This window comes from Uloborus diversus, chromosome 9, assembly GCF_026930045.1.
Source record: "Uloborus diversus isolate 005 chromosome 9, Udiv.v.3.1, whole genome shotgun sequence".
Taxonomy (NCBI): Eukaryota; Metazoa; Arthropoda; class Arachnida; order Araneae; family Uloboridae; genus Uloborus; species Uloborus diversus.
Genome location: NC_072739.1, coordinates 140311877 through 140339844, shown reverse-complemented (window position 1 = coordinate 140339844; position 27968 = coordinate 140311877). Strand labels below are relative to the sequence as shown.

Genomic DNA, 27968 nt, shown 5'->3' with positions numbered 1-27968 from the left:
AAATATCTTGAGGTGTCGCTCGCACCTTGAAGTTGACCATAAATACTTTAAAAACTGGAAAAAGTTACAATAATTTCATCAAATATCAAAATTTGATAAATTTGATGTTATCGCTCTTAAGAGCAGACTTTTTGTGTAGATTACACATAAAGTTCCACACATGTATTGAATCTTGAATTTGACCAATATAGTGTCAGAATTGAATAACATTGTGTTGCTCCGTACTTAGAAAAAAAATATTAGAAATTATGATTTGTAAAAGTTTGCTTTCATATTAATTAATTCTTACATAGACACGGAAAAAATAAGTAATAAAAGCATTTCTTATCTAGTAAAAAAAAATGTTAATTCTCCACTTAGTCCATAACTTTGGCTCAAAATGTCAAATTTACCTATGATAGAGAACAAAGGTTAAGTATAAAAATTAAAAAAATATATATATGGCTTGCAACAGCCCACTTTAGTCACCCTTTGAAACAAAAGACGTTGCTGAAGAAATTTTAATGGGTTTTGAGCCCTCAAACTGTAACCACATTGATTACAATAAAACATGAGTTTGGTGTGCGAGTACTATAACACTTCTCATAATTTTCATTCTTGATTGAAATTGTGGCTTGATGGTATTGTGGCTTAATGTTTCTAGATTCTAATTGGACTCGAATAAATCCATCCCTTTTGGTTAGACAACAAACTGTACCTGACACTTCTTTCTCTTATTTTACCTATCGTCTCACTGCTTTAGTATGACATGTGAGGTTTTGAAAACCATACTACTCAGTAGGTACACCATCAAGCAATTTCTTTCAAAGTTTTATCGAAAATCTCCTTTTTGAAAGAGGGAGCTGCCGAGTTTTACCAGTTCTGCTTATCGATGAGCTCCATAGTAGTCTTTTAGCTTAAAAATTGAAATCTGGAAGTATAAATGTTCATTGTCCATCTTCGAACTGGTCGTCGTAATCCGTCTCAAAACAAGTTCTCTGATGATGGTCATCCGCAATGCCTAGTGTTATATTTTTTAGATTCTCAAAGTAACCAATTTGCAGAACGAGAGCTGATGATCGAAACATAGTACGATGGCAAGTTTGAAGAATTCAATTGTACAGCGAAAATTTACAATTCCAGATTTCAACTTGAGTTCTTTGATAAGCAGAAGTGGGAAAACTCGGATCATCTTCTTAAAAAAGGAATATCAGATAAAATTTAAAAGAAATGGTGCTTGGGGGCATAACTACTGAATTATATGAATTCCAATACCTCACGTTATACTAAAGCAGTGAGATGATGCGCAAAATTAGATGAAGAAGCGTCAACCACGGTTTGATGTCTAACCGAGAGAGATAGATTACTCAGAGTCGTATTAGAATCCAGAAATCTTACCCACAATGTATCACTAAGGCCAAACATTGTCAGGAGTCAAGATAATAATGCGACTCACCAGCCAAACTATGTTTTATGTGGATACAGTTTGAGAGCTCAAAAAACATTTAAAGGGGGGTGTTTTGAGGGCTATTTTTCTCAGTTTTTGGAGGGGCTGTTGCTTTTGAAGGGGGGGGGGGGGAGCTCCGCGATATTGAGGAGTGCTCCCATGCCCTTAGTGGGTTGGGCATCCCTGGGTATGTGAACGACACCACACGGACTAGAATAGCCACATGTTATTCAAGGCCATGCGAGTAATGGGGATTCTGTAAATGACTGGCTGTCTTTTGAGAGTACGCAATATCTGGGAAATGGTTTGGTCTTGGAGAAAAATCATGAGAACCATTTTTATAGAGAATTTTGAGATCTACAACTTTGGTCGGAGGTACTTTTCGATAAAACTTACCGTTTTTGAGAAAAATCCAAAAAAACCTAAAATTTTGACCTTTGACCCCAAATAACTTTTTTAGCGCACATGGGATCGACGGGGACTTTTGGCATTTTATTTGTAATGCTAAACCCAAGGTCTCTACAAAAATTTAGTTTTCCCGGAATTTTTGTTATTTGATCACTATTTTTATGTCTAAATTGACCGGGCTACAAATTCTCAATCGAAACTATCTTTTTATCCAGCGTAACGGCTTATATACACACCGAAAAGAGAGCTCTCAAATATTCCACAAGATTCGAAATGCTTCCCGAAAATAGTAGACCGTTATTTTATTTCTTCTTTTTATTCATTCACGAATCTTATCAATGAAAAAATAGGGGGACCATTTACTTAACCGAATGTATAGGGGCTGTATATTCATTACGGGAAACTATTTACAGGTTACTTTACTACAATAATTACTATTTACAGAATTTGTAACACTATGTAGAGATTAACATTAAACTGAAAGTTACCGCATACAGAGTTTCCAAATATGAGTAAACCTCTGTCCTTTGTTTTGATGCCTTGAAAATGAATGATATATTCTCTATTAATAAAAAGGGCAAAATAAAAGGAAAGTGGAAACTGTTCTAGAAATTACTTGGAAAATGCATGCGATAATTTAATAAAATATTAAAGCTTTGTAATATGTTTCAACAAAATATGTACATTTATACTTATGCCATTTTATTTGAAAACTAGAAAGTCACCCGTCAAGGCATGACGGGTGAAAATTGCTTCAACTCTTCTTCATTTGAACGAAGCAATTGCCTGTTTGGTGATATTTTGAGAGTTGAAATTTTAACTCTAACACCAGTGGATTAACCCTAAGCTCCAGTAGATAGCGTTCATTGTTTTCGTTTCTTCATTCCTCTGATATGACACAGTCTTACCAGTAAAACTGTTCAAGTTACCGGATCGAGTTCAGCCTTGTCACAATAAAGCATTTCCCTGCATGTTAAACATTACCAAAACATATTATCAAATTATCATGCCGTGGCGCGAATTCATTGTTGAAACACGCGGATTACTCGATCGTCGGCATTATTTATATGAGGATAAATGAAACTATATCTAAGGAGTCGAATGTATAACTATATGAATGCTATATAACGTAACCCTGTCCAGTTTGAACAACATTTCAGGCAAAATCCCACGACTCTCTCAACGAAAATATTAACAAGGTTTCCTTCAGAAAAATTAAATTAGTTTTTGTTCATTTACATTTATAATATTCTTTTGATAATACCAAATAGAACGAAATTTCCAATCTTATCCGTTTACTAATTATCATTCGTAATCAGTGGCGGATCCAGGGGGGGGGGCCTAAGGGGGCTATAGCCCCTTTCCTTGAGGTCCTAACTTACACTAGATAAAATTGAAATTTCTGAGACTTTTAATACTGCAATACATTTGCGAATTTAAATATGCATTATATTTAAATATAACTACAACACATAGTGGCATATTAATAGATGGTGGGAGGGGGGGGGGTCAGGAGACTGTAGCCCCTCTCCTTCTCCCATTTGGTCAAAACTTAAAACAGATTAAATTCTGATCTGCAATGGAATGGAAAAGCTTGGAGGAAACAGTTTCGTTCTGCAATCGTTTTTTTTAAATCTGAAAGTGAATTTTCAAATTAAACAAGCCATATATATTTAATTTCTATTTAAGAGGGCTATAGCCCCCCCCCCTCCATGAGGTCAGAAATACCTCTAAACAGAACTGCAATTTCAAAGATTCCAAATACTTCAATACTTTTCCGAATTTAAATATGCATTATATTTAAATAAATATATACACTGTGGCGTATTAATGGTAGTTTGGGAAGGGGGGATAGGAACTATAGCACCTTCTCTCATTCATTACAATGTGATTTGCAATAGCATGGGAAAACTTGGAGGAAATAGCTTCGTCTTGATGCTATCACGGTTTTTTCACCTGAAGTTATCAGTTGCAAATTAACGCAATCATATATTTTGCATCTTTCTCAGGCTAACGTGGTATAGCCCCCTCCCCCCCCCAGGGTCAGAATTTGCACTGGATAAAACCGAATTTTCAGAGATTTTAAATACTGCAATACTTTTACAAAGCGAACTTATAACTGTTTTAAGGTCTCTACATAATTTCGGAAAATTTGGTTGAGTGAGCCCCCAAATGTCATCAAAGATTACTTAAAATTGCATTTTTAATATACTATTTTTCGAATATTTTTGGAGAAAATTTTCTAGCTTTTTTTTCCCAATAAACGTAATTATGAATCCTTTTTTGGACAAACATAGAATGAAATTTTATTTTGGCATTTCAATTTCAAACTACTTTTGGTGTGATACTACATCTATTTTTATTTATCGTCACCTTAGAGAGCTTTAAAATATGTTTTGGGGCCGGAGGGCTCCCAAACCTCTTTCCCCTAACAATACCATAAAAAAAGCTTAATATTGCTTTTCTAGTTTTAATGTCGAAGTTTGTAAGGAAAGTCTTCATTCACTGTCTGTTCCCTTAATGTGACTAAAAAATTATTCATCTTTTGACCTTCATGCTTGAACCATTTCCTTTGGAGACATCCCATTCCATTAAAATATAAACTAAAATTATGTTTTCAGAACTTCAATTTCAAAACATTTCAGAAGACAACCCCTAAACTCCAACGCGTCTTCCAGCATCTTCAAAGGGAGCCTGAAATGAGTTTTAAAGAGTTTGATTTCGAAAAAGTTCTGGTGAAGATATCCTGGAATTAGCTACCAGTTTGTTTGGCTCTCTTGGCTTCCTTAAGAGGTTTTCCATCTCCAGCTCAGTCACTTTCCTATGCCGGGCTGATGAGTGCTAATAAGCACGAAACTGCAGTCCTCGGCTAGAAATGACTGAGCTGGCGGTGTATTTCATGTAGTAGCTGCTTTGTTTAAAAGGTGATTCTACTTTATTTTTTCTTTTCTTTATTTGTTATGCATTTATTTCTTCAGATGAGCAAGGCATATTTTATTTCTAGAAATCAGGTTAAAATATTAATAAGTTAGGCCTGAAATAATTTGCAATTTTAATTAATTTTGAGAACAGCAATCAGATACTAGGAAATCGCTATAGATATACAGAAAAGTAGGCTGGTTTACTTCTGGACAGAACTTCTTGGTTTACTATGACAGATATATCCTTAATATCAGGCTTACTGAAAAAAAACTTGCATTCTCAGATCAGGTTCAACCCTAAGTCTGGTGATATTTAGTTTTTTTAAATACATAAATTTAAATGCAAATAGTAAAAGTGCCAACAAGGAATTTCATGACAATTAAGAACATTCAGCTTTTAAATTGAATCAGAATTTCTTTGAATAGCGTCATTTTAAATTTCTGGTGCAAGGAAGAATCAAGTGCCATTTCAATAAATCTCATATACTAGAGCTGACATATTTGATAGCCTTAAATTGACTACAAATGACCTTTTAATCCACTATTGATGTTTTCTCAGTCGATCATTCAAAAAATACTTATTAAACACTTCACTCAAAACTTTTAAAGTGCATAATTTGAAAGTTTTGAAAAAAAAAAAAAATAGTAATTTCGTGGAACCTGTGAGTGATCAGCATGGAAGCATGGGGTTTTATAGAACACAATTTAAGAAACTCTGCTCTATAGAAAAAACCTCGATAGTTTGGATATTCAAAATTTCAATTCCTAGCTATTTTTTCAAGCAATAATTACAAAGAGCAAAATAATGTCAATTTTTAATAGCTATTTTATAAATTATGAAGCATTGTTACTGAATGCTTTTAAAAACAACATATGCACCACATCAAGTTTATCTCAGAATTAACCATGATTGAAGGATTAAGCCAAGTTTCATGTAACAGCCCTTTATGTGTACAGATTAATCAATTATTCCCTTTGCTTCTCAGATATTCATATGAAAATTTTCACATTCAGGCCCTAAAAATGTTCACAGCCCATGGAATGAAAACTTAATTGAACCCTTTTACTACAAAAGACTAAAGCACCAACAAGAAACAATTTTTGCATTTGTATACTTGAATTCAATGGCACAGCGAAGGGAAGGGGGAGGAGGGGTTAAAACACCCCTCAGATGCCAGTGGTAGATACTTTAGACAATTGTGTTAATGATCTAAGGCGGATACACGGAGAGTGTCATGGGGGTAAGACCCCCCCCCCCCTAAACCGTCAACAATATTATCCATCCACATTGTGTCCAAACAGTTTATGAATAAAATGCAAACGATTTCAGTAGTCTTTTCAATTTTTTAATCATTTTTTGAAGTAAATATTTGAAACATTAATTCTTTTTATAGCTTATAAAATTAATTAGTAGTTTCCTGCTTAACTAAGTGCCTTATTGGCTGATTTGGTGCATTTTATTGGTCCCCAATCAGTTTCAGAAATTTTTTGTACCCAAAACCATATCTTCACTGATGGAGAATGGAGGGGGTAGGGTCATTCTTCCACGTCACCCCCCCTAAAATGGTAGTCTGCATCCGCCCCTGCCACGCATTGGTTTTAACATAGATGCATACTCTAATACATTAGTTTAAACATATGAAAGGACTGCTTTAAGGTACCTCCAGAAGGTATTTTTGGTCAAAAACCTACCACAGCAGGTATTTTTATCACCCCCCCCCCCCCTCCAGATCATATTTTTGATCAAAAAATCCTTCCAGAAGGTTTTCTGGCTGCGCTAGTGCTTGAATTTAATACGAAATTTGTAGTCTTGATTATTTTGTAGGACTAGCAGATAAAAGGGCACTTTTTTTGCTTTGTTCCAGAAAATCATTTAAGGCTTGAATTTGAAAGCTTCTACAAAATTTTGCATATCTTGATTACTCAAGAAGAGTATTATAATGTTGACGCACAATGTGGGTATAGAAGGTAGCTTTCTGGACAAGAGATCAAAGTTCTTTAGAAACTGATCAGTCAAGATTTTTCTGTGTTTGGCTTTTTCCATTTTAAAAGCAATCAGCTCGGCATAGTTTGGAAATTCTTCAATTGTGTTATCAGAGCTTAAAATTTTTTGGATAAGTTCATTGCTGAGATACTGTGCCACTGTGCTTATGAATCTCTTTGCAAGGTCATGGAATGAGACGCTAGTTCCAGGAATCATTGTGCTTTTCATCCGCTGGGTCTCAGCGTCATATTTAGACAGTAGTTTGATGCAAGGCTCGCTTTCATCCGGTGTAAGATCTAGCTCCTCCCAGTTAATTGCAATGCCTTTCAAGGAACATACTGAAAGGATCATTTTCACAATTTCCTTACTTTTGTACTTCAGAGCACTTTTAAGAGGATATACTCCCTCACTATCTTTAGTGTGTGGGTGTACATCACAAAACAATAACTTTCTCACAACACTTGCCCATTTCATCCTTGCAGCAAAATGCAAGAGAGGTTTCTGATCTTCACATTGAATTTCATTGTCAGCAACTGAATCAATAAGAATTTCAACTACCAGTTCATTTTCGCGCTCTAAGGCTATGTGCAAGGGAGTACGACCTTTATTATCTTTCAGATAGCGATTGGCACGTGCAGACAGCAATTTCTGGACTATTGGAATAAATCCTCTTTTTGAAGCTAAGTGCAAGGGAGTAAAGCCGTCAACGTCCTGGAGGTCGTTTTCGCTGTCGACGTCCACAAGGACCATAGCTACGGTGTCATCTCTCCTATTAAGAGCAAGGTGGAGGGGTGAAGAGCCTCTGTGGTCTTGAAGACGGACATTGCAACCAGCAGCAAGCAGCTTCTTGCATATTTCCACATATCCTTCCGATATAGCGAAATGCAAAGGACTTCTTCCATCTTTGTTCTGAAGATCGTTTACTGCACCACACTCAATAAGGGCATTTGCTGCATCCTCTTTTCTATAGTATATAGCAACATGTAAAGGTGTCCGTCCCGCTGCATCGGAGAGGCAGGTGTTTGCACCTGCAGCTACTAGTTTCTTCACTATCTCTGTATGTCCTTCAATTACTGCAAAATATAAAGGAGTCCTTCCACGATCATCTTGAAGGTCATTCGGCGCCTCACCTGCATCCCAATTCACAAGTACTTCAGCAGCACAATTTTTATTCCAACGAAGAGCCAAATGAAGAGGCGTTTGGTTTAAATCATTTTGAATTCTGGTACTTGCTCCTGCGGTAAGTAACATCTGAACAATTTCTTTATTGTCTGAGTATGCAGCTATGTGTAAGGCAGTGTTACCATTATAGTCTCCTGCTTCAACTGAACTTTGCTGGCGCAGCAGAATAGCACGAACAGAGCTTATGTCATTTCTTTTAACTGCATCGTGTAGTTCTGCATCGTATGCAATTTTGCATGCATTGCTTGACACTTTAAGAATTTTTCTGAAAAAAAAAAAGAAAGAATAATAACTAGTAACACACACTTAAGCAAGATATTATATGATAAAATTGTTTAATTCTTCAAAACTAGAAAAGAGAGATATTTGTATGCAATAGTAACTTATAAAAAGTTCTGGTTTGTCTATTTTTTTTCCTGATATTTTTATAGTCTAATGCTTTATAGGGCCTCAAAATGCAGAATATTGCATCTATTCTTCAAAATTTTCCCTGGAGGGAAACCCCTGGACCCCCTTAAACTAAGGATATTCTATATCGTATTTAAAGCGGTCCTTGAATCACTCTCCTGTTACCCCTCTATACAAGTTCAATCCTAAATGTATATAAGAGAAATTGAATTGAGAAAAACACGTTTTGTTACTGTTTATTGGGTATAATTAGGATATACATTTGTTGTACTTATAATTAACAATGGGCCTCCCAGGTTGGAGGCATGACTGAAACTGAGTCATTGAAATCTGCAAAAGGCTGTTTCTAGGGATTGTTTCCCAATTTTTTGAGGGCTCTCATTTGTGGGGCGGAGAGACATCAAAACCTAGGGCCACCACTGTTGTCATTGATGTATTTGCTGCAAAAGGAGATGAGAGGAAGGCACCTTACCATTCATTATTAATAAAGGGTAAGCTGCCTGGTTAAATCTGTGTAAGTCTGGGATGTATGTGCTCATTACTCTCTGTAGCTCTGTTCTGTTTAAACTGAATAACATACATTGCATTAAAAGTTATTGTGATTTTTTTAATTTATTCAATTATTACTTGAAAAAGGTAATTTTTGCATTATTTCAATTTGATGGCAGAATATTAATGAAAAAATTTTTCTTTCAAAAATGTTTGCCCTTCTACTTCACGTGGCGAAATTACGCCTATGCTTAGGGGGATGGGCACCCCTGTCTTATACAAAATGAACTACAATTGATATTATACAGCTACACCTTAATAAAATATTTTGCAGTTAAATATGTATTGAGACAGTGTCTTAATTTTAGATAATTTTCATACTTTTCTTTAAAAGATAACGAACCCAATGAAACATCTTTACTGAAAGAACGTACTTTTCCCAGAGGTCACCTGCAACTTTATAATATGAACCAGTGGTGGAGACAATGGGAGGGACATAGGGCTCATGACCAACTCCCACTAAACCGATGACAACTGAGTATCTGTCTACAATGTGTTCAAAAACTTTATGAATATTATGTAAATGATTAGTTTTCAAAATTATAATTATTTTTGAAAGCACTTTGAACTTTTAATTTGTTTCATTGCTTATGAAATTAATTTACAACGTTTATCCTCAATTGGGTGTCTTATTAATGGTCGATCTGATGCTTTTTATTGACCCCCACGCAGTTTCAAGAAATTTTGAACCCAAAACTGTCGGTTCATTCATGGGGATCATTCTTCAGCATGACCATCCCTTAAATGATTTTCTGTATCTGCCCCTGATATGAACAAAGTGGTTTCAATTGAACAAGTCCAAGGTAGGTGTAAAAAAGATGAACAATTCTCTGATGAACAAGTTGTTAAAAAGAACATCATTGCCCATGCCTATAACAAACTTACTTTGGTTTTAAAAATCTTTTAGAGAACATGTAAGAAGTAGAATGAAGAAGAAAAAAGTGACTAATTTTAAAAATGGATTCACCGAGAGTGAAGACAATTAAGAACTCTTTTTAGGTTAGATTCTTGAAAAAAAAAAATGCCAGGTGTATTTTATGTTGGGTTTCACAAGAGAAAAATAGCAATGTCATGTAGAAAGATTTTTTTATATTTCTAATGGGGCTGCAGTAGATGCACTGCCTTTTTGCAGACCTAGTGCGATCTTCCGGTATTGCATCCACTTTTTCACGTAGCACCCATATTGGTGGGATGCCATTCCCACAAGAATTTTGATACCCAGTTTCCCCACGAGTCACCTGGGCTCTATTTGATGTGAAACTGAACTAGGAATTTAATTTTGCAAAAAGACACTTCATGTCAAACGAGTAGTTGATGGGTCTTTTATGTGCAGATAATTGTGTGACATGGACGCTGTTGAGTTTCTGCATTTTGAAAATTCACCGACGGGAGCCAGTTTTGATCCTGCGCCTTTGTGTGTGGGAGGTCAGCGTCTTAACCACTACACCACTCTGTCGGTGATGTAGGAAGATATATTAACGAAAATCTCACCTTGGAGGTTCTTCAGAATTTTCAGAGTTTTTACATGATGTGGAAGGGGGATGGCCAGCTCTTGTGTCCTCAGCTACCTGAAACATAGCAAGTTTCAAACAGTTGTTTCATGGAAAGTTACGAAGCTCACTTCTATGCAGTCTGATTCAAATATGGAGTTTCTACTCATTAAGAAAATAAATCCTAGTCAGAAAAATGGTCCCGGAAGTGGGAGGCACAGACCAGTGCTGTAGTTAGAAACAAATATTAGTAAGAACACTTTTTTTACAGGGTAGATGATTCGTTAGTGAACTTTTGTTAGGCCAGAAAAGGTCAGTTTTTTAGACTTGCACCAGTTTTCATTCAAAAGTTTGAAACCAATTTGAATTAAATTTGCATTATTTTCACAGCAATAAATAAATGTTTCAGGGCAGGGTTATTTGGTTTACCAAGTGGTTTTTTTTTTAAAAAATGTTTTTTTTTTTTGAAAAACTTCATTGTTTTCCCCCAAATGTTTTCATACATTTTACACATTATTGCAAAGAGGAAATCTAATTGATGCAAACAAACAAAGCTTTATAGATAAATTACAAAATTAATAAATTCAAAAACTTATAGTTTTTAAGGTAAAGCAAGTTTGCCAAATAGGTTTTCTTTTGTTTTTCCTTTTTTAAATCAATGCAGCTTACCTATTAGGCACATACATATACAAAGCATACCAACTTAGTTTTTCTAAAATTACATGGAGAAAAAACCCAATTAGCTCATTTTTATTTATTCAATTATCATTATTCTCCAATGTTTTGCATTTCAAAATAGTCCAAAAAGCATATTTCAACCAAAACTTCATTTACTACCTAATTTGCTCGATTACTTAAAGATTTATTGAGATTGATTATGTACCATTGAAGCGATGCATAGTGTATATAAATCTTAACGCTAGAATGTTTAAATGACAAGAGAGAGAAAAATAACAAAGAAGTTCAAGAACATTTAGAGTAGGCATAAAATTGTGCTAATACCTGCACAACTTTTGCATCCCCGATAGACGATGCTGTCAGAGCAATAAAAGAAAATAAATAAAATTATGAAAACATAAAATATTCATGCAATTCAGTGCTCTTATAAAGAAAAATTAATGCCAAATTTTTACCTTTCAAAGAACTTTTTTATCCCAATATAATAAAAGAAGTCTCATGCGTGAACGGTAAGAAGAATCAATTAACATTAATTTTTATGAGTCTTGATTATTAAAATATGTTAAAAGAGTATTTTCATACTGAGGCTTTTAATAATTTTTTTTTCTGAGATAAAAAATTGTATTCCTTAATGCATTAAACGAGGAGAAATAATGCTTGCAATGGAAAACATAATGATTTTCTTAAAACTTACTTGTCTTCTTTCTTTTACCTGATGCCAGGTATATTAGGTAAATAAATTACATGATTTCTAACTTTTTTTTAAGTCTTTAAAAAATTATATGCATTGTTCTTTTGATTTTTAAAGTAGTATAATGTACATCAGACTTATAATTCATTTGTGGATACTGCAAAATACATTCCATGTTTAAGAATGAGTGATTTTACTTTTGCTTTTATTTTTTCATTTATAGTAGACAGCTATGATTATGAGGAAATTAATTAACAAGAATGTATTCTTGGTTATTTGTAATTAATAATGTCGGAACTATCACAGAAATTATTTCTTTGATTATTTATACCAAAGCCCATTTGACCCAAGGCGTATTGTATTTTTTATAATAGTTAAAGATTTTCAAACATTTTCTATTTTTCATAAAGATTTTCTATAGAAATCTCTACGTATGAGGAAAGGAAATTTAAATATTTTACTCTTATTTATTTATTAATTTACCAAGGAATTAGGTAAACATGAATATTAAATATTTCTTAACAATTAATTGATAAAATCTCCATGATTTTCATAAAAATATATTTTTCTTACGAATAGTGTTTAAACCAAAAAAACCCGGTGGGTCATTCCATGTCAAATCAACCAAAAAAAAAAAAAAAATTTTTTTTCAAATTTACCATCTCAGATTTTCATGAAATTTTTAGGGATTATACTGTTTGACATTCTAAATTCATATCTACTTTTAAAAAAAATTAATCTCTTTTGGTTAATGAGTTATTAATCTTTTAAATCTGTAGAAAAAGACGTTTTTTTACTCATCTGTTGCGCTTAAAAATGCTACAATTTTAGTTGTATGGGGTCAATACAGTTGGTTGATAGCTCATTTTAAAGAGAATTGCATGAGTTTTAATTTGACATGCAACTTGCATATTTTTCTTGCATTCTTAATATTTTTTTTAATTTTAAAATTTAAAATTTATTTTTTTTAAAGTTAGTGTCCTTTAAAATTTTTTAAAAAAATATATGTTTTTTAATATGTTTTAATAAATACATCCTAAAAATTTCAGAGTGGGGACATGATGGGATCAGCAGTTATAGCAAATAATGCAATGACACTTTTTTTGTAAAAGATATATATATATATATATATGTATATGTATGTATGTATGTAAATGTATGTATGTATGTATGTATGTATATATATATATATATATATATATATATATATATATATATATATATATATATATATATATATATATATATATATATATATATATATATACACACATATATATATGTTTTTTTTATTAGACATTTTTTTAGATTATTTTCTTTTACTTTTTTAAAATCATATTTTTTAAATTAATCTCTTACTTTTTAAAATTACTTTTATTTCTAATTTTCTTTAAAATTGTTTTTTAATTTTATTTTTAAAGCAAATTATAATTAAGCAAAATTAAAAAAAGCACAATTATCAATACATCAAACACAACCTACTTTACTATTTGAAAGCCAGAATAAGAATGAACAGCATTCTTCAACTATTGGACTTATTACGTCACACATATTTGAACATGTCAGGGAGTGTTTCAACACGTGTGTAAACAAGCTGCTGCATGATCTGCCTGTTCTTTAAATGGTTTTAATGCATTTCATTTTCAATTTTTAATTATATTTTAATTTATATCATAATTTTGAATTGCCAACTTAGAAATTGCTTAATTAAAAATAAAATTAAAAAATAATTTTAAAGAAAATATAAAATAAAAGTAATTTTAAAAAGTAAGAGATTAATTTTAAAAAATATGATTTTAAAAAAGTAAAAGAAAATAATCTAAAAAAATGTCTAATAAAAAAACATTATATATATATATATATATATATATTTTACAAGAAAAGTGTCATTGCATTATTTGCTATAACTGCTGATCCCATCATGTCCCCACTCTGAAATTTTTAGGATGTATTTATTAAAACATATTAAAAAACATATATTTTTTCAAAATTTTTAAAAGACACTAACTTTAAAAGAATTTAAATTTTAAATTTTAAAATTTTAAAAAAATAATAAAAATTTAAGAGAAATATGCAAGTTGCATGTCAAATTAAAGCTCATGCAATTCTCTTTAAAATGAGCTGTTAACCAACTGTATTGACCCCATAGAACTTAAATTGTAGCATTTTTAAGCACAACAGATGAGTAAAAAAACATGAGTTTTTACACATTTAAAAAATTAATAACTTATTAACAAAAAAAGATTTTTTTAAAAAAGTAGATCTGAATTTAGAATGTCAAACAGTATAATCTCTAAAAGTTTCATGAAAATCTGAGATGGTCATTTTGAGTGATTGGTTGATTTGACATGGTTTTGGACCATGGACCCCGGTTTAAACCAAAAAAAGAGCTGGTTTAAACAAAAAAACTTTTTTTTGAGGGGGGGTTGTATTACAATCCCCAGTGAATATCAATGGCCCTCTTAAAACTTATCTACAACCTTGCTCATTACCACCTCTTCCGGTAAGCTGTTCCCAGGTTCCACTACTTTGCTAAAATAATAATTTTTCCTAATATCCATGTTAGCCTGAGATTTAAATAGCTTAAAACAATGACCCCTTATCCTGTTTTCAGTGCTAATCTTTAGCCCCGTAACATCTTTCATTTTAATAAATTTAAACAACTGAATCATGTCCCATCGGTCTCTTCTTTACTCAAGACTGTACATTTTTAGCATTCTAAGCCTGGAATCGTAAGCCTGGAATCAAAAAGTTGATTTTTGAAAATTTTGACACATCATCTTTTGAAAAAAAGCTGTACACAACTTCAGCAATAATGTAAAATGAGTTTTTTAAAAAAATTATTGCTTTCAGGTTATTTCTCATGCTTTAGGAAATACTGTAATTATTTCCAAATAATTAGTTACACAACTCACTAATATGAACTGGCTTTTTTTAGTTTCAAGACTTTTTGTATGAAATATGCATTAACATCAGAACAAAAACTTACAGAGTTCATGTTTTCTTTTACAACCTTTTTTTTTCTTCCATAATTAGAAGTAGAACTCTAACTATGGTCTTGTCTCCTCAAGATATGCTCTGCTCTACAACCTAAAGCTAAAGAAACAATACATCAAATACATGATTGATATAAATTTTAACAAATTTTGTCACTACTCATTTTTTGGAAGTAAACAATTGAAAACTGAAAGTTTTTTTTTTTTTAATCAAACAAGACAATCTTGCAACATCGCTTAAGAATTTAAATTATAAATAATTATCTTTGAGTCTGTACACTAGAACAAAATATAATGCAAGTCTTAAAGGACTACTTTGTAATGAAATTCCCATTTTGTAACATGTGTTTTGCAGTTAGTACTAAAAACAACATACCTATAATTTGGAGTAATTGCCCTCCTCCCCCCAGACTTTGAAAAAACAAAACATTTACAGGGTGTGTTTGCATTGAACATTAAAGTAGCCCAAAATTTGGAATTGGAAAATTTTTTGAGCCCTAACTTTCCGTTTGGTTCCGAAGCATTAGAAAATAAAAGGGGAAGAATTTTGCAACATTTCAATATTATTTAGAAAGTTCAAAGCAGAAGAAAATTGCATGATTTCCAAGTAGAGTTTATTGACAACGAACCAAACTAAAAATGTGATTGCTATTTCTTTAACAGAAATTAATTATATTGTTGAATTATTATTTTATGTACACTGTTTTGACATTAGCCACGAAATATATTCTGCAGATATAAACAATTTTTTGAGTAACATCTTGCAGTTTTTTATATAGTTCACTCTGCAGTACTGGGGTTTTGTTTTTCTTTTTTGAAAAACTGTTGTGCTTTGATCAGGGTTAGTATTTTGTTCACTGTTTTGTAAAAAGTCTGGAACTGCATAAGAAATTGGACAAAATGAACATACCAGGAAAAAATGAAAATAACACAGATTTTCCCATATGTATAATTACATAATGTTACTGCTATGATACATAAAAATTATTAAATAGGTCAAGTAAGTTCTGATTTTATTGCAGTGTATATCAAAAGTAAAATATTTTCAAATTAATCACTTAACTAAAATTATTGTACATTAAACATAATCTACTAAACACCTGTATGCAAAAAAAAAAAAAACTAGCTGATGTGTGCATCACATGACTTTCTTTTACACCAATTTAATGTTATTTCCCCATTATTGCAATTTTAATGTGATTCAAGAGTTAATTCTTTAAATATCACTAAAAATGGCCACATTGAAATCAGATTTTAAAAAAAATCGCCAAATTTGTCGCCATAGGCGGATTTAGAACTGAGTTCCTGGGGGCAGGATTTTTTTTTTTTTGAGCAACATTTTAAATCCCCCCCCCCCCCACGTTTTGGTCTGTTTTCCTCTGATGCATAAGGCCATGCTTTACTTTTTCTTTGTTTCGTTTTCATTAATGTGTTTTCATGCTGTCCTATTTGAACAGGGGTGATTGTGTTCCGGTATTTTACCGAATTTCCGGTATTTTCGGACGTATTTCCGGTATTTTTATGTCCGAAAATACCGGAATTATGTTTTTTTTTTTTTTGTTATGCTTTTATCTCCCTAACTCCGCAATTTTTTAAAATTATATAATACTCATCAAATATACCTGCAAGAGCCTTAAGATGGACACTTATCCCTTAAGATGGACAAATATATGTCAAGATAATTTGTATAACACCAGCTCAAAAGTAACTTTGTAACCCATTAAAAATTTAATCACATGTACGCACAATATTTTGACTCAGAACTATTTAATACTATGGCAAAGATGCACTTTAGTAATAAGGGTCAAAGATTACCCCCCCCCCCCGGTCTCGCTTTGAAACTTTCAGGTATTTTTTGATGAACTCACAATCACCCCTGATTATTGAATTGACCTGAAGAGAGGTTACTGGTATCAAGAGAGTGACGCAGGGCTCCCTTTTAAGTAGGACATAGAATATTCCCTAATGTGGGGGGTCCGGGGGTTTGTCCCCCGGAGGAAATTTTGTAAAATGGATATAAAATTCTGCATTTCGAAGCCTTATAAGGGTTAATTGGATAGACAAAAATCTCTGGAAAAAAAAAGACAAATATATATATTTAAGTTTTATGATTTAAATGTGCGTAAGTTAATACTTTAAAAGAAATGCTATACAGATTTAGAAAATATGTAACATGAGAGTAGCATACTACTTATTAGAACAATTCATAATTTATACACTTGATAAGAAATAAAATTGAAGCACACTTTGCTTAGGAGTTTCAAAGACTTGTCTAATTATTTTCAAGGTTTGGTTGGTTAGATTGGGTGTTTTGGCACAAGAGCCCTAGTAGGTTATAATGCGCCAATTCTTTTCAAGGATTTTAGAACATTTAATAATTTAAGGCACCTCATTTACACTTTCCAGTCTCTGAAATTGAGTTCTAGATTATACAATTGTACAGTATTATTCAAACTTTGTAAAAAAAAAAAAAAAAAAAGAAAAAAAAACAGCTACTTTAAGTTTAAAAGAAAAATATAAACTATAGAATTCTCTCATTACAATAACCTTGTTTTTAATTATAAGCAGTGCAGAAAACGAAAAGGAATAGAGGTAGTGTATCATTTTTTCCGGGCTAAACAGATTAACAATATGCAGTAGAAGCAAGATAAAAGTAATCAGTACAAAAGACTTTCCAAAATACTGCATTTGGAATTAAATAAATAGCAAGATATGAAACATCTGAGTCACAAAAATTTATTTCAAGTAATATGTTAAAAACGTAAGCACCATGATTTTTACACTTTTGATGCAGGATGTAGCAAGGAGCTGAATTTGACATATTTTGGCATTCCTCCCTCTACCATTTGTTAGAAATTTTAAAATTTCAGGTTTGTAGTCACACGTTTTCCAAATATTCAAGGTTTTCAAGCACTTGAAAATAAAATTAGTTTTTTCAAGCACTTTTCATTTTTTAAGGAACAAATCATGCAATTTTTTTGCGAGTTACGGACCCACTTCAAAGCAGTAGCCCGAAGCTATGACTTATTTATCTTATAGGCAAATCCGGCCCTATATGTAATTCACTCTTACCTGCAGAGTTTTGTAATTTTTACGAAAATTCGTCAGTTTTTACGGTTAAAGGATTTTTACAATTTTACCAATCTGAATGTGTGAATTCCAGAAGGTTCTTCAAAATGTTTTGTCTGTAAGAGCACAAAATATCTCGTTTTTGAAGCCACACAAATTGAAAATAAACATTCTGAGAAAGAAAACAAATCATAATGAGTAGATCGTTCTGTTAGCGCAGTGGGGGAGGGGGGTTCTCTTTGTTTTAGGTTCTAATTTAATACTTGTCAATTATTATAATAGTTGCAGCTGAATGCATAGCTTGTTTAGCCTATATTTTCATTTATATACTTGCCCAAATGGTTTTCAGTCCAAAATAGTGAATATAGGCATATATTTAGCATCCCAGTGACAGCTGTACTATTTGTATTTAATGTTCTTTTTTTTTTCTTTTCTCCCATCAGAAAAGGACATTCGCTATTCTCTTCATTTTCATTAAACTATCCAAAAAAGAAAAAAAAATGATTTTTTTTGTTTTAAGATTTTGGAAAATGTGTTCTTACTATTTTAAGTCCTCCCAAAACTGGGGTGCATTGCCCCTCTATGCCCCCCCTTCAATAAATCCAAATAATAATCCAAATATAAAAATTCTCCCTTCTGAACAAGTCAAAAAAGAAAAAAAAAAGACTTTTTAAAATTTTTTTGGAAGATGTGTTGTTACTATATAAAGTCCTCCCAAAACTGGGGGGGCATTGCCCCCCTCTGACCCCCCATAAATCCGCCCATGTTTGTCGCCAAGTTGTCGAAAAAACTTGGCAACCAAAAGACTGGCAATAAATCGCCAAGTGTCCTCCAAATTATTACACCACTTGAGCTTGCATCAAAATTAACAACAAATTCCCCCAAAAAGGTGCAAAAGACCCCTTTAGAAACACCCGAATGCAACCAAAAGGGGAGGTGCACAACTAGACCCCACTAGGAATCTACGTACAGTGATCTCTCGCTTATACGCGACCTCTGTTATACGCATTTTTCACTTATGCGCGTTTTTCTCACGGGCCCGGCCAGCGATATAGGAAAACAATGTTAACTCTTGTTCATTTAAACGTGAAACCTAAAGTGCACCTTTCACTTATGCACGAAATTTTTTTTTCAAGTTTTAGTTAAATCGCCTATCCACGCTTTGCTTATCGGAAGATTTGTACCCTTCTTGATGTCTCTTGGAATGCTTTTACACACCTTTACTCCAATGTTCAAAATGTTTCCAAGAACGCATTTTTTTTGCGCAAGTGTGCAATTAGGGATGCAGTTAGTCTCGTGATTGACATCGAGAGGGGAGAACGGGTTACATGCGAAAAGGTTGACCTTCCTGAAAGTCGTGGTGAAGTGGAAAGGATTGACATAGCCTATCGAGGATCTTTTGTATCCTCACAGACTATGACACTGATCACGCAACAGTTTTTAGGTTTTGTGGAATTCGCTTACATACTGTACAGTGTATAAAAAATAACAAAACGTACAACTTCAAATTTTACATTTTTATTAAATTACAATGCATAAATGGAAATTATGTGCGTATTTATTCATTAGTATCAGCAGTGTACTATTAGTATTACTATAACTGTTGATAACTTACTGCATTTAAGCTTATTTTTGGGGTGTTTCATTTATGCGCGAATCTCACTTGTGCGCGAAAATTTTGCTGTCCCCTTTGGACGCGTATAAGTGAGAGGTCACTGTACCAAATTTCAACTTTCTAGAGCATACTGTTCTTGAGTTATGCGACATACATACACACATACATATGTACATACAGACATCACGAGAAAACTTGTTGTTACGTTGGGAAACGTCAAAGTGGATATTTCGGGCGTCTATACATTCTTAGGTACATATGTATGTGAGGTTGGGTCGAAAAAAAACAACATTCATTTGGGGGTGAGCAAAATGGAAATTAAGGCCGATTTTTGAGTGAAATTTTTTTGCGAATACAATACTTCCTTTTTTTGTAAAAGGAAGTAAAAACTTCATTACAGTTTGATATGACTAATTTAAAATTAAAAATTTCTAAAATTAGTAATTTTAGACATTTTTTACAGTAAAAATGATAAAGTAAAACAAAATGAAGCCATGTAACACAGAAGTTGTATTATAATGTTATTGAATAGAAAAAGAAAGGATTAACTTCTGATGGCATAAATATTTGAAAATTAATAAATAACGTATAATTTTATTAATTAAATCAAATAATCTCGCTTCGGTTTTCATGAATCACAATGCAATCTAATCTAGTATGTAAACTTAGTAAATGTTTGTATCATTGTTAGTGGGGACTCGTGGGAGTGGTCACAATAAAAGTGAGAGGCCCCCAGGACCCCCTCACTTTTTTCAGACAATAGTTTATAACTTTTTACTTGTTTTGTGCGTAACAGCTTGAAATTAAAAAAAAAATGAATTGTACCGTATATTTCTGCGTATAATTCTTGGATTATCTGTTTAAAAAGTGTAAAATTAATGAGTTTATATACTTTTGCGAATTATCTGTATGTGTGTGTGTGCTTCCCCCCCCCTCAACGCATTGAACTTCAATATTGACAGCTGGATTTGCCGCGACCATTACCCTGCCCGTATGTTTTTTTTTACATAGCTTGAATGTTCTTCTTACCCGATTCAGGCTATGTAAAATAACTTACATTAAAGGAAAAAGCCTTCATTTCCACAAGATTAGACCATTTGACCCTTTCTTGATTCTTTATCTCTAAGTAGGTAGCATACTATAATGTCAATTTAGAGAAGAAATCATTATTTTTTAGATTATTTTTGTGTTGGTTTTGAAAATACATTAAAAGTTATTACTTCTTCATGTTTTTAATTCAGTTGCTAAAATTGTACATTAAATCAAAATTTTATTTATTTTTTTATTTTGCATTGTATTATCCACGGATTATATGCCGCCATGAATTGTATGAGAAGATGTTTTTTTCCTTCAGACCGTTTATAGGACTTCAATTTTGAAAAAAAAATTCATGTCAAAGCTTCAGAACCCCTTCCCGTAACAATCTCCTCAGTTTGTCTACAACTGCATTTTTGGAACTGCAATTTCAAAAAATTGGGGGGGAGGAGGAATTGATTTCTATTTATTTGCCAAAAAAAAAAAAAAAAAAGAAGAAGAAGAAGAAAAAAAAAAGATTGGGGAGAGTCCCCGAGCTTCATTCCTTACCTTAACGTCAATAAATATGGCAAATCAAGTTAGAGTAGGAATTATAAATGGAGGGAGCAAGACCAATCATTGACTTAGCAAAAGTTCGGGCAACAATCTCAAGTCCCATGACAACACGGATGAATGGTTGACACGTTTTGCTTGAAACTAGCATAAGAAACCCTGATTTCTTCCGATGCTTCGCTTCAAAATCCATCACGTGACAAGGTGTCTTTGTTTCACGAATGAAAGTCTTCACTCCCTCCATTTTATCTCCTCTCAGTGGTTGAAAAGACTTCAATTTCTATAAATTTCCGCACAGTCCGCTGTACCGTTTTTTCCCCAAACATCACCAAAGAAGTTTTTAAAACTGCAAGTTTCAAAATTGAGAGATTTGATGAACAAATTAAAACAATCAAATTGATGAGATTTTTTCCCTATTGTGTCCTCTTCCTCCCTTCTCTTCCCATAAAAATTATTTTCTAGTTGCGTAACAACTGTTGTGTGTTGTATACATATGTGCATGTATCGTTACAAGATTCTTTCTTTTTTTTTTTTTAATGTCTTCCCATTGTTATACAGAAATTATTGCTTGTTTTAAATTATTGCTGATGTAGTTTTAAAGAAAATGTGACAAGTTATCAATAATTTGAAGAAAACAAAAAGAGTATTTTTTTTTCTTTGAATGCACAAAAATTCGGAATCTGGCCCATGGGGGCCGGCAGAAATTTTATTTTTAAAAATCAGGGGGTGAAAATGCACCACCCTACCAGAATCATGGACATAAACATAATATTAATATCTTTCGTGAATTAGTAATTTAGGTATTTTGTAGCTTGCTCTGTATTTAAAATGAATTTAATGTAATTCATCAAACACAAATAATTATTTTAAGAAAGTTTAAATATTAAAATAATGTTTAAAAAAAATATTTCTTTCATTCTTTTCAAAAATTGGGGGGGGGGGTGCACCCATGATCTGGCCCCCTCACTTTTTCAAGGCACGAGCTGCCACTGATCATTGTATTTTTTGATTAAAATATTTCTTAGGATTTAAAAAAATATAGAGTTATTTGTTCATTTTTTAAATTTTACATTTACTCTAAAACAATTAATACCCCAAGAATTTGTGGTTAAGTTTCCTTTGGATACTTAGTAAAAATATCTACATTAAATTAAATTTTGAACAAAAAATGTAAAAATCACCTTCAAATTTACAGTCGGTAAAGCGCTGGGTCTGAAACCCAAGGGTTCCTGGTTCGAGCCTGGTCGCGAGCGGGATGTCGTTATTTACTTATTAGCTGGCTTATTTTAAGATTAACACATAAATTGCGAAAAGACACATATATGTAGGTCTTCAAGTAATTTTTTCACTGAAAGCAGGATGAGGGGTCATTGTTTAAAGCTATTCAAGTCTCAGGCTAATCTGGAAGAGCTATTACTTTAGTAGGGTTGCGGGCCTTGGAACAGCTTACCGGAAGAGGCTGTTATGAATAAGGGGGAAGAGAGCTTAAAGAGGGCATTGATATTCATTAGAGACAAATAAAATGACTAAGACCAGCTTAGCTGGGTCCAGAGCCTATTGCTGCTCATTACACATATATTTGTACTAGACAATCGCCCATCAAGATATGACGGATGAGAATTGCTTCTACATTTGAATAAAGCAATTGCCTGTTTGGTGATATTTTGATAGTTGAAATTTTAACGCTCACTCCAGTGGATTAACCCTAAACTCCAGTAGATATAGCGCTCATTGTTGACCATTTTTTCGTGGCTTCATTTTTCTAAAATGACAGACTTACCAGTAAAACGGTTCAGTTACGGGATTCAGTTCAGCCTTGTCATAATAAAGCCTTCCCCTGCATGCTAAACACTACCAAAACACATTATCATGCTGAGGTGCAAGTTTCATTGTTGATGACATCAGGAGCGTTACTCAATCATTGGCTATTATATATATGAGGAGTTAATGTCATAAAAAGTACACACAGGTTTCTCTTTAAATTGGCTAGGACCAGCCTAGCTGGGACCAGAGCCTGTTGCTGGTCGTCACATTTGTATTTGTATTTGACGTATAAATGTGGCTGTGATAAGTTGAAGTTTGACTTTGACAATGTTTATTCCTCCAGGGACAGTTAAGATATTTTGATTTTCCAAATTTCTCCTTGTCATCAAAGATAATTTACTATTCTGGTTTCGGGACTTAAATTTCCAAAAAAATCTTTGAGATCCCAATCCTCCCCCCCCCTCCCCATTCCTTTCATCCTCCACATCATAAAAACTCTTCTAAAATTTTGTCTTTCGATTTTCAATTCCTAAAACGTTCTGGAGGAGCAGCTCCAAACCTTTTCCCTATCGTTCACAGTCTGCTTTTAATTGCGTTTTTAGAGCCTCAAATTCAAAATTTTTCAGTTAAAAGATTGCCCGAACCTCTTCTGTTTTTAAAACTTTAATGAAGATTCTTTACAACTTAGGTTTTTTTAGGATATTTCATTTCCATTTTGGTAAAATTAGAGAGCATCACCGCTCCTCCCCTCCCCCTCTTACTAAAAATCGTCAAAAACTTCATTTTTAGGGTTTCAATTTCGAGAAATTTCAAAGGCAGTCTACAAGCTTTACCCCTTCATAAAAGTCCCTGAACCTCTCCTCCTCCTTACATAACACCTGTTCGTGTGAACTGCAATTTTATACAGGGTATCTGCTACATTTCAAGTTTTGAAATCCATGAACTTCCCTGACTGTCCATGACTTCTGCTCGTAACTTTCCATGACTCACTGGATGCAATTTTTCCAGAAAAAACATTAATTTTTCACAAATATATTCAAATTTGCATTTTGTGAAAATTAAACTGCAACCATCTGATGATCTATGCTTTGGACATATGTTTATAAAAATTCAAATTAAAGTGAAATGTAACTAAAAAACAATTTATGCAACAATTACTAGTAATATGCAAGAAATTATTAGAGCTTCAACTTAATTACTTTGCTCCCAAGGACATACATTCATAAATCTAAAATTTCTGGAAATATTTTTTGGACTCCAATAAACAAAATTTTTATATAAGTAAGAATTTACATGAAAACAAATTTATTATTTTTTCTCAGAAAAATCTGATGTGATACATAATAATATTTTATATACTAAAAATACTGGAAAAAGTTTTAGTTGCAAAATGATTTTTCAAAATAAAAAAAAAACTTCAAACATGCAGCATTAATGATGTAAAACTAACGGTGAACAGCTGTGAAAGCATTTAAGCATCATTTTTTTGTTTTGCTCTAAATAAATATTTTATAAACAAATAATGAATCTAAAACTTATTATTATTATTATTTTCAAAGCTACTAGTTCTCTTTAAAAAATCTGTGACTAGCAATAATTTAATAAATAATAAAATTATGTTTACAAAAAATAAAATAAACAAATAATCAGAAAAAATAAAATATTAAAGTTCTAAATAACTAACTTATCAGACATTACCAGATACTACTGCTAAAGTTTTAGGATAGGCTACAAATATTGAAAAAAATTCGCGATTGAAAATTCCCTGATTTCTGCATTTTATCAATGTCCTAAACGACTTTAATTAATTCTTTAGACCAATTTTATTTTCTAAAATGTTCGTTAACTTAAGATACTGCTGAACATTAATGATACTTTTTATGATTCTCTTGAATCAACTCGGATGCAAATGACTTAAAATTTTAGAATCGAATGAGAGTGGCAAAATTAAAAATATACTACAAGTCCCCAACTACTAAACTAGACATATAAGGAGGTTAAAAATAATGCTAAATACAAAATTATAAATGTCCAAATGGAAGAATAACATCGTAAAGAACAACGAGCGAGTATGATGGAAGCGGATGCAATCGGATTTCGGAATGTGTGAAAAATCGGGACTGACGGGTAAAAGCGTAAGAAACAGCCGAGATGAGTAAATTTTGTATCTAATTTGTAGAATCCGATAAATATGCATGTTTTTGAACCCAAAATCCATGACCAGATGTCAGTTTCCATGATTTTTGAGCAATTTTTGCTGAAAATCATGACTTTCCATGACCATTTTTGATCTTAGTCGAAATCCATGACTTTCCATATGCACGGACACCCTGTTTATAACTCTAGTTTCGAACATTTTCTGGGGGTGAAGGACCTTTGCGAATGTTACACTTCTGACTGTAGGTTCATATGGTTATTTCTCTTTTGCTGCTCAATTAACTAATCATAACTAACATATCATTTGATTGTGCAATACTAGTAATGACAATCCACCCCCCTCCTAAAAAATCTAGACCCCCTTTCTCTCTCTTTTTTGTTACATATATGTTTGAAAAAAGAATTGAATAAGATTTTAAGAACTTTGAAAGCGTCGAGCAGGGTTTCCGTTACAGTCGAATTTTTCGCAAAATGCAAAAATACTATCTCAATTAAGTAAATAATGCAAAGTATTTTTGCTTTTTAACTAAAATAAAAATGTTTCATTCATTAAAAAAAACTGTGTGATCCGAGAGAGGAACCAAGCATGACGATAGTCAACTTAATCTTTTCAAAATCTTAGCTAAGATGTTTATAATCCAAGATTTTTTATTTAACATTTAAAAAAAAAGAAGAAAAAAAACACCAACTGTATATATTTCTTTAAAGATATCACAAAGGAAATTCAAATTGAATTTTCAACTGGAGATAAAGCATACTAAGGCTTTTTGAAGGATGAGAACATAGTAACATTTCAGCATTTTGCTAAACCTTTTCCCTCAATTTTAACCCTCAAATTTAACTTGCTTAGGGTGGTTCTCGAAAAAATGTCTTGTACGTAACGCTAAGTTTTTTAATATTTTATTAAATTAACTATTAATTAAATATGGGATTAACTATTTTGCTTTGATAGTATGTTAAAACATGTATTATTCCCCAACAGCAATGTTTTTTAGAAAAAATTAAAACTTAGTGTTACGCATGGGACATTTTTTTCAAGAATCACCCTAAAGAACTTTTGAACTCAGCTTAAATGCTGGTGTGGAGATGTTTGTTTAACATTAGAGTGGTTAGCTTTTTTTTTTATCTGACCAGCTTTTTATTATAACGACGAAAAACTACCAAATACGATTTTGTTTCTCCACCATACACTGACTCATGGTATGAAGCCTATGAAGCAGATGTCATGGTATAGAAGGCACACTTGAGATTACTGAAATTAAAATAAGAGACATGTTTTGTTTGGAGGGGGGGGGGGGGGAACGTCATTATTAGTATCGCACAATCAAATTTAGTGATATGTTGGCTCTCAGTGGCCCTGCCCCCAGGCCGCTTTTCTACCCTAGCATTAGCAAAAATATACAAATACAAATACAAAAGTGTCGACCAGCAACAGGCTCTGGGCCCAGCTACACTGGTCCTAGTCAATTTACAATCCCCAGTGAAAATCAATGGCCTTTTAAAACTATCTACTCCCTTGCTCATTACCGCCTCTTCCGGTAAACTGTTCCAAGGTTCCACTACCCTGCTAAAATAATAATTTTTCCTAACATCCATGTTAGCCTGAGATTTAAATAGCTTAAAACAATGACCCCTTGTCCTGTTTTCAGTGCTAAACTTCAGCCCCGTAACATCTTTCATTTTAATAAATTTAAACAACTGAATCATGTCCCCCTCGGTCTCTTCTTTGCTCAAGACTGTACATTTTTAGCCTTCTAAGCCTGGAATCATAGTCTAAGTGAGAAAGTCCATTTATTAGTCTTGTAGCTCGCCTTTGAACCCTTTCCAATACATTAATGTCTTTCTTAAGATAAGGAGACCAAAGCTGAACAACATACTCCAAATGAGGTCTTACCAAACTTCTATATATAAGGGCAGAAGAACTTCTTTAGATTTGTTTGAAATAGATCTATTGATAAACCCAAGCATCTTATTGGCCTTGTTACTAGCAATGCTGCACTGTTGGCTAAACTTTAAATCCTGACTTATTAATAGTCTAGGATACCTTTTTTGAGGCCATACAAATTAGAAAAATCAGATACTCCTTTTGATTTTTGTGCTAATTACTTTATAATTCGGTGACAAAAGGTTAAGTCTCCAGGAAGTTGGGGGTGCACGCGACCCTCTTGCCCCCCCCCCCCCCCCGAAGCTACGACCCCGAAGCGAGTTCGACTGTAAAAAAAAATTAATGAAGAAGTAAGCGACTCTTTTTGATAATCGAGTGCCACACTGTGACAAAAAACGAAAGCTGAATGGTAAAATAATGCTGAACGTATTCTGAAATGTAAAATTACTTACAAAAGTTTTATGAAGTTTAAGAACTTCCTAACTACATAATACGCGCTTCATTATTTGAAAGAATGTGTTTACCTGATAAGTTCGTTCCTGTAGAATCTGGGAGATCAAACAAATCTGCGAGCTTTAGGAGGATTATCACAAAAAACTATTGAAGGAATTCCAGTAAATAATCTTGCTGTAGGAAGGAAATGGGATACACGATCACAACAAATACAAAACAAAGGAGTTATTGAATGGGTAACATAAAACCCAGAAAAAAGTTTTCTTTTGACTGCTCCTTAGAACAAGACTCTTCTTTAGCGCAACAACCGTCAGCCAACCAACGCCTCCAGCACGAGGATATTCTCGCAGACGTGAGCTCTTGCGGGAGGCGTGCCTTCTCAATGGAGGCGTGATTTTGTGTCGTAGCTGCTGTGGTGATTTTTGGTTCCTTAGACGCTGTGTATTTCTCCTGGGGCAGTAGAAATCCGGCGAAATGGGAAGATTGGGCGCCGACTATTGGGAGCCGCAAACTTTGGGCGCCGAGCACTTTGGGCGCCGGGAACTTTGGGGCCGGCAAGCGAATTTTGAAGCCCTCTCAATTACAGTGCATTGGCGAAATTCGGAATCAGCCAAAATGGTTTGCGAGAATTTCGCAGTGCTGCTCTTTACGGAGCGCAATGCTCCTTATGCTCTGCTCAAGCGCCTCTGCTTGCAACCTGTGTTT

At 33.1% G+C, this 27968-nt stretch overlaps 1 protein-coding gene across 4 annotated transcripts; it reads right to left on the bottom strand.

Moving 5' to 3' along the window:
• Nucleotides 1-5455: 5455 nt before the first annotated feature.
• On the bottom strand, nucleotides 5456-27512 carry LOC129229519 (ankyrin repeat and protein kinase domain-containing protein 1-like). Of its 4 annotated transcripts, none has more exons than XM_054863836.1 (4): nucleotides 27335-27512; nucleotides 14727-14833; nucleotides 10370-10446; nucleotides 5456-8186 (listed from the first exon to the last, which is right to left on the bottom strand). In XM_054863836.1, exons 2-4 carry the CDS (start codon nucleotides 14733-14735, stop codon nucleotides 6629-6631), a joined length of 1644 nt encoding a protein of 547 aa, XP_054719811.1. In that variant the 5' UTR covers nucleotides 14736-14833; nucleotides 27335-27512; the 3' UTR covers nucleotides 5456-6628. The 4 variants fall into 4 exon arrangements, with proteins under 4 accessions (XP_054719811.1, XP_054719813.1, XP_054719812.1 ...); XM_054863838.1 differs by having other exon boundaries at nucleotides 10370-10442; nucleotides 14723-14827; XM_054863837.1 differs by having other exon boundaries at nucleotides 14727-14827.
• Nucleotides 27513-27968: the final 456 nt, after the last annotated feature.

Excerpts from the sequence above, each read along its gene's own strand:
- LOC129229519 (XM_054863836.1), bottom strand. Across the intron at positions 8,187-10,369 it reads AATTCTGAAGAACCTCCAAG|AAAAATTCTTAAAGTGTCAA; the intron begins GTGAGATTTTCG and ends TTTTTTTTTCAG.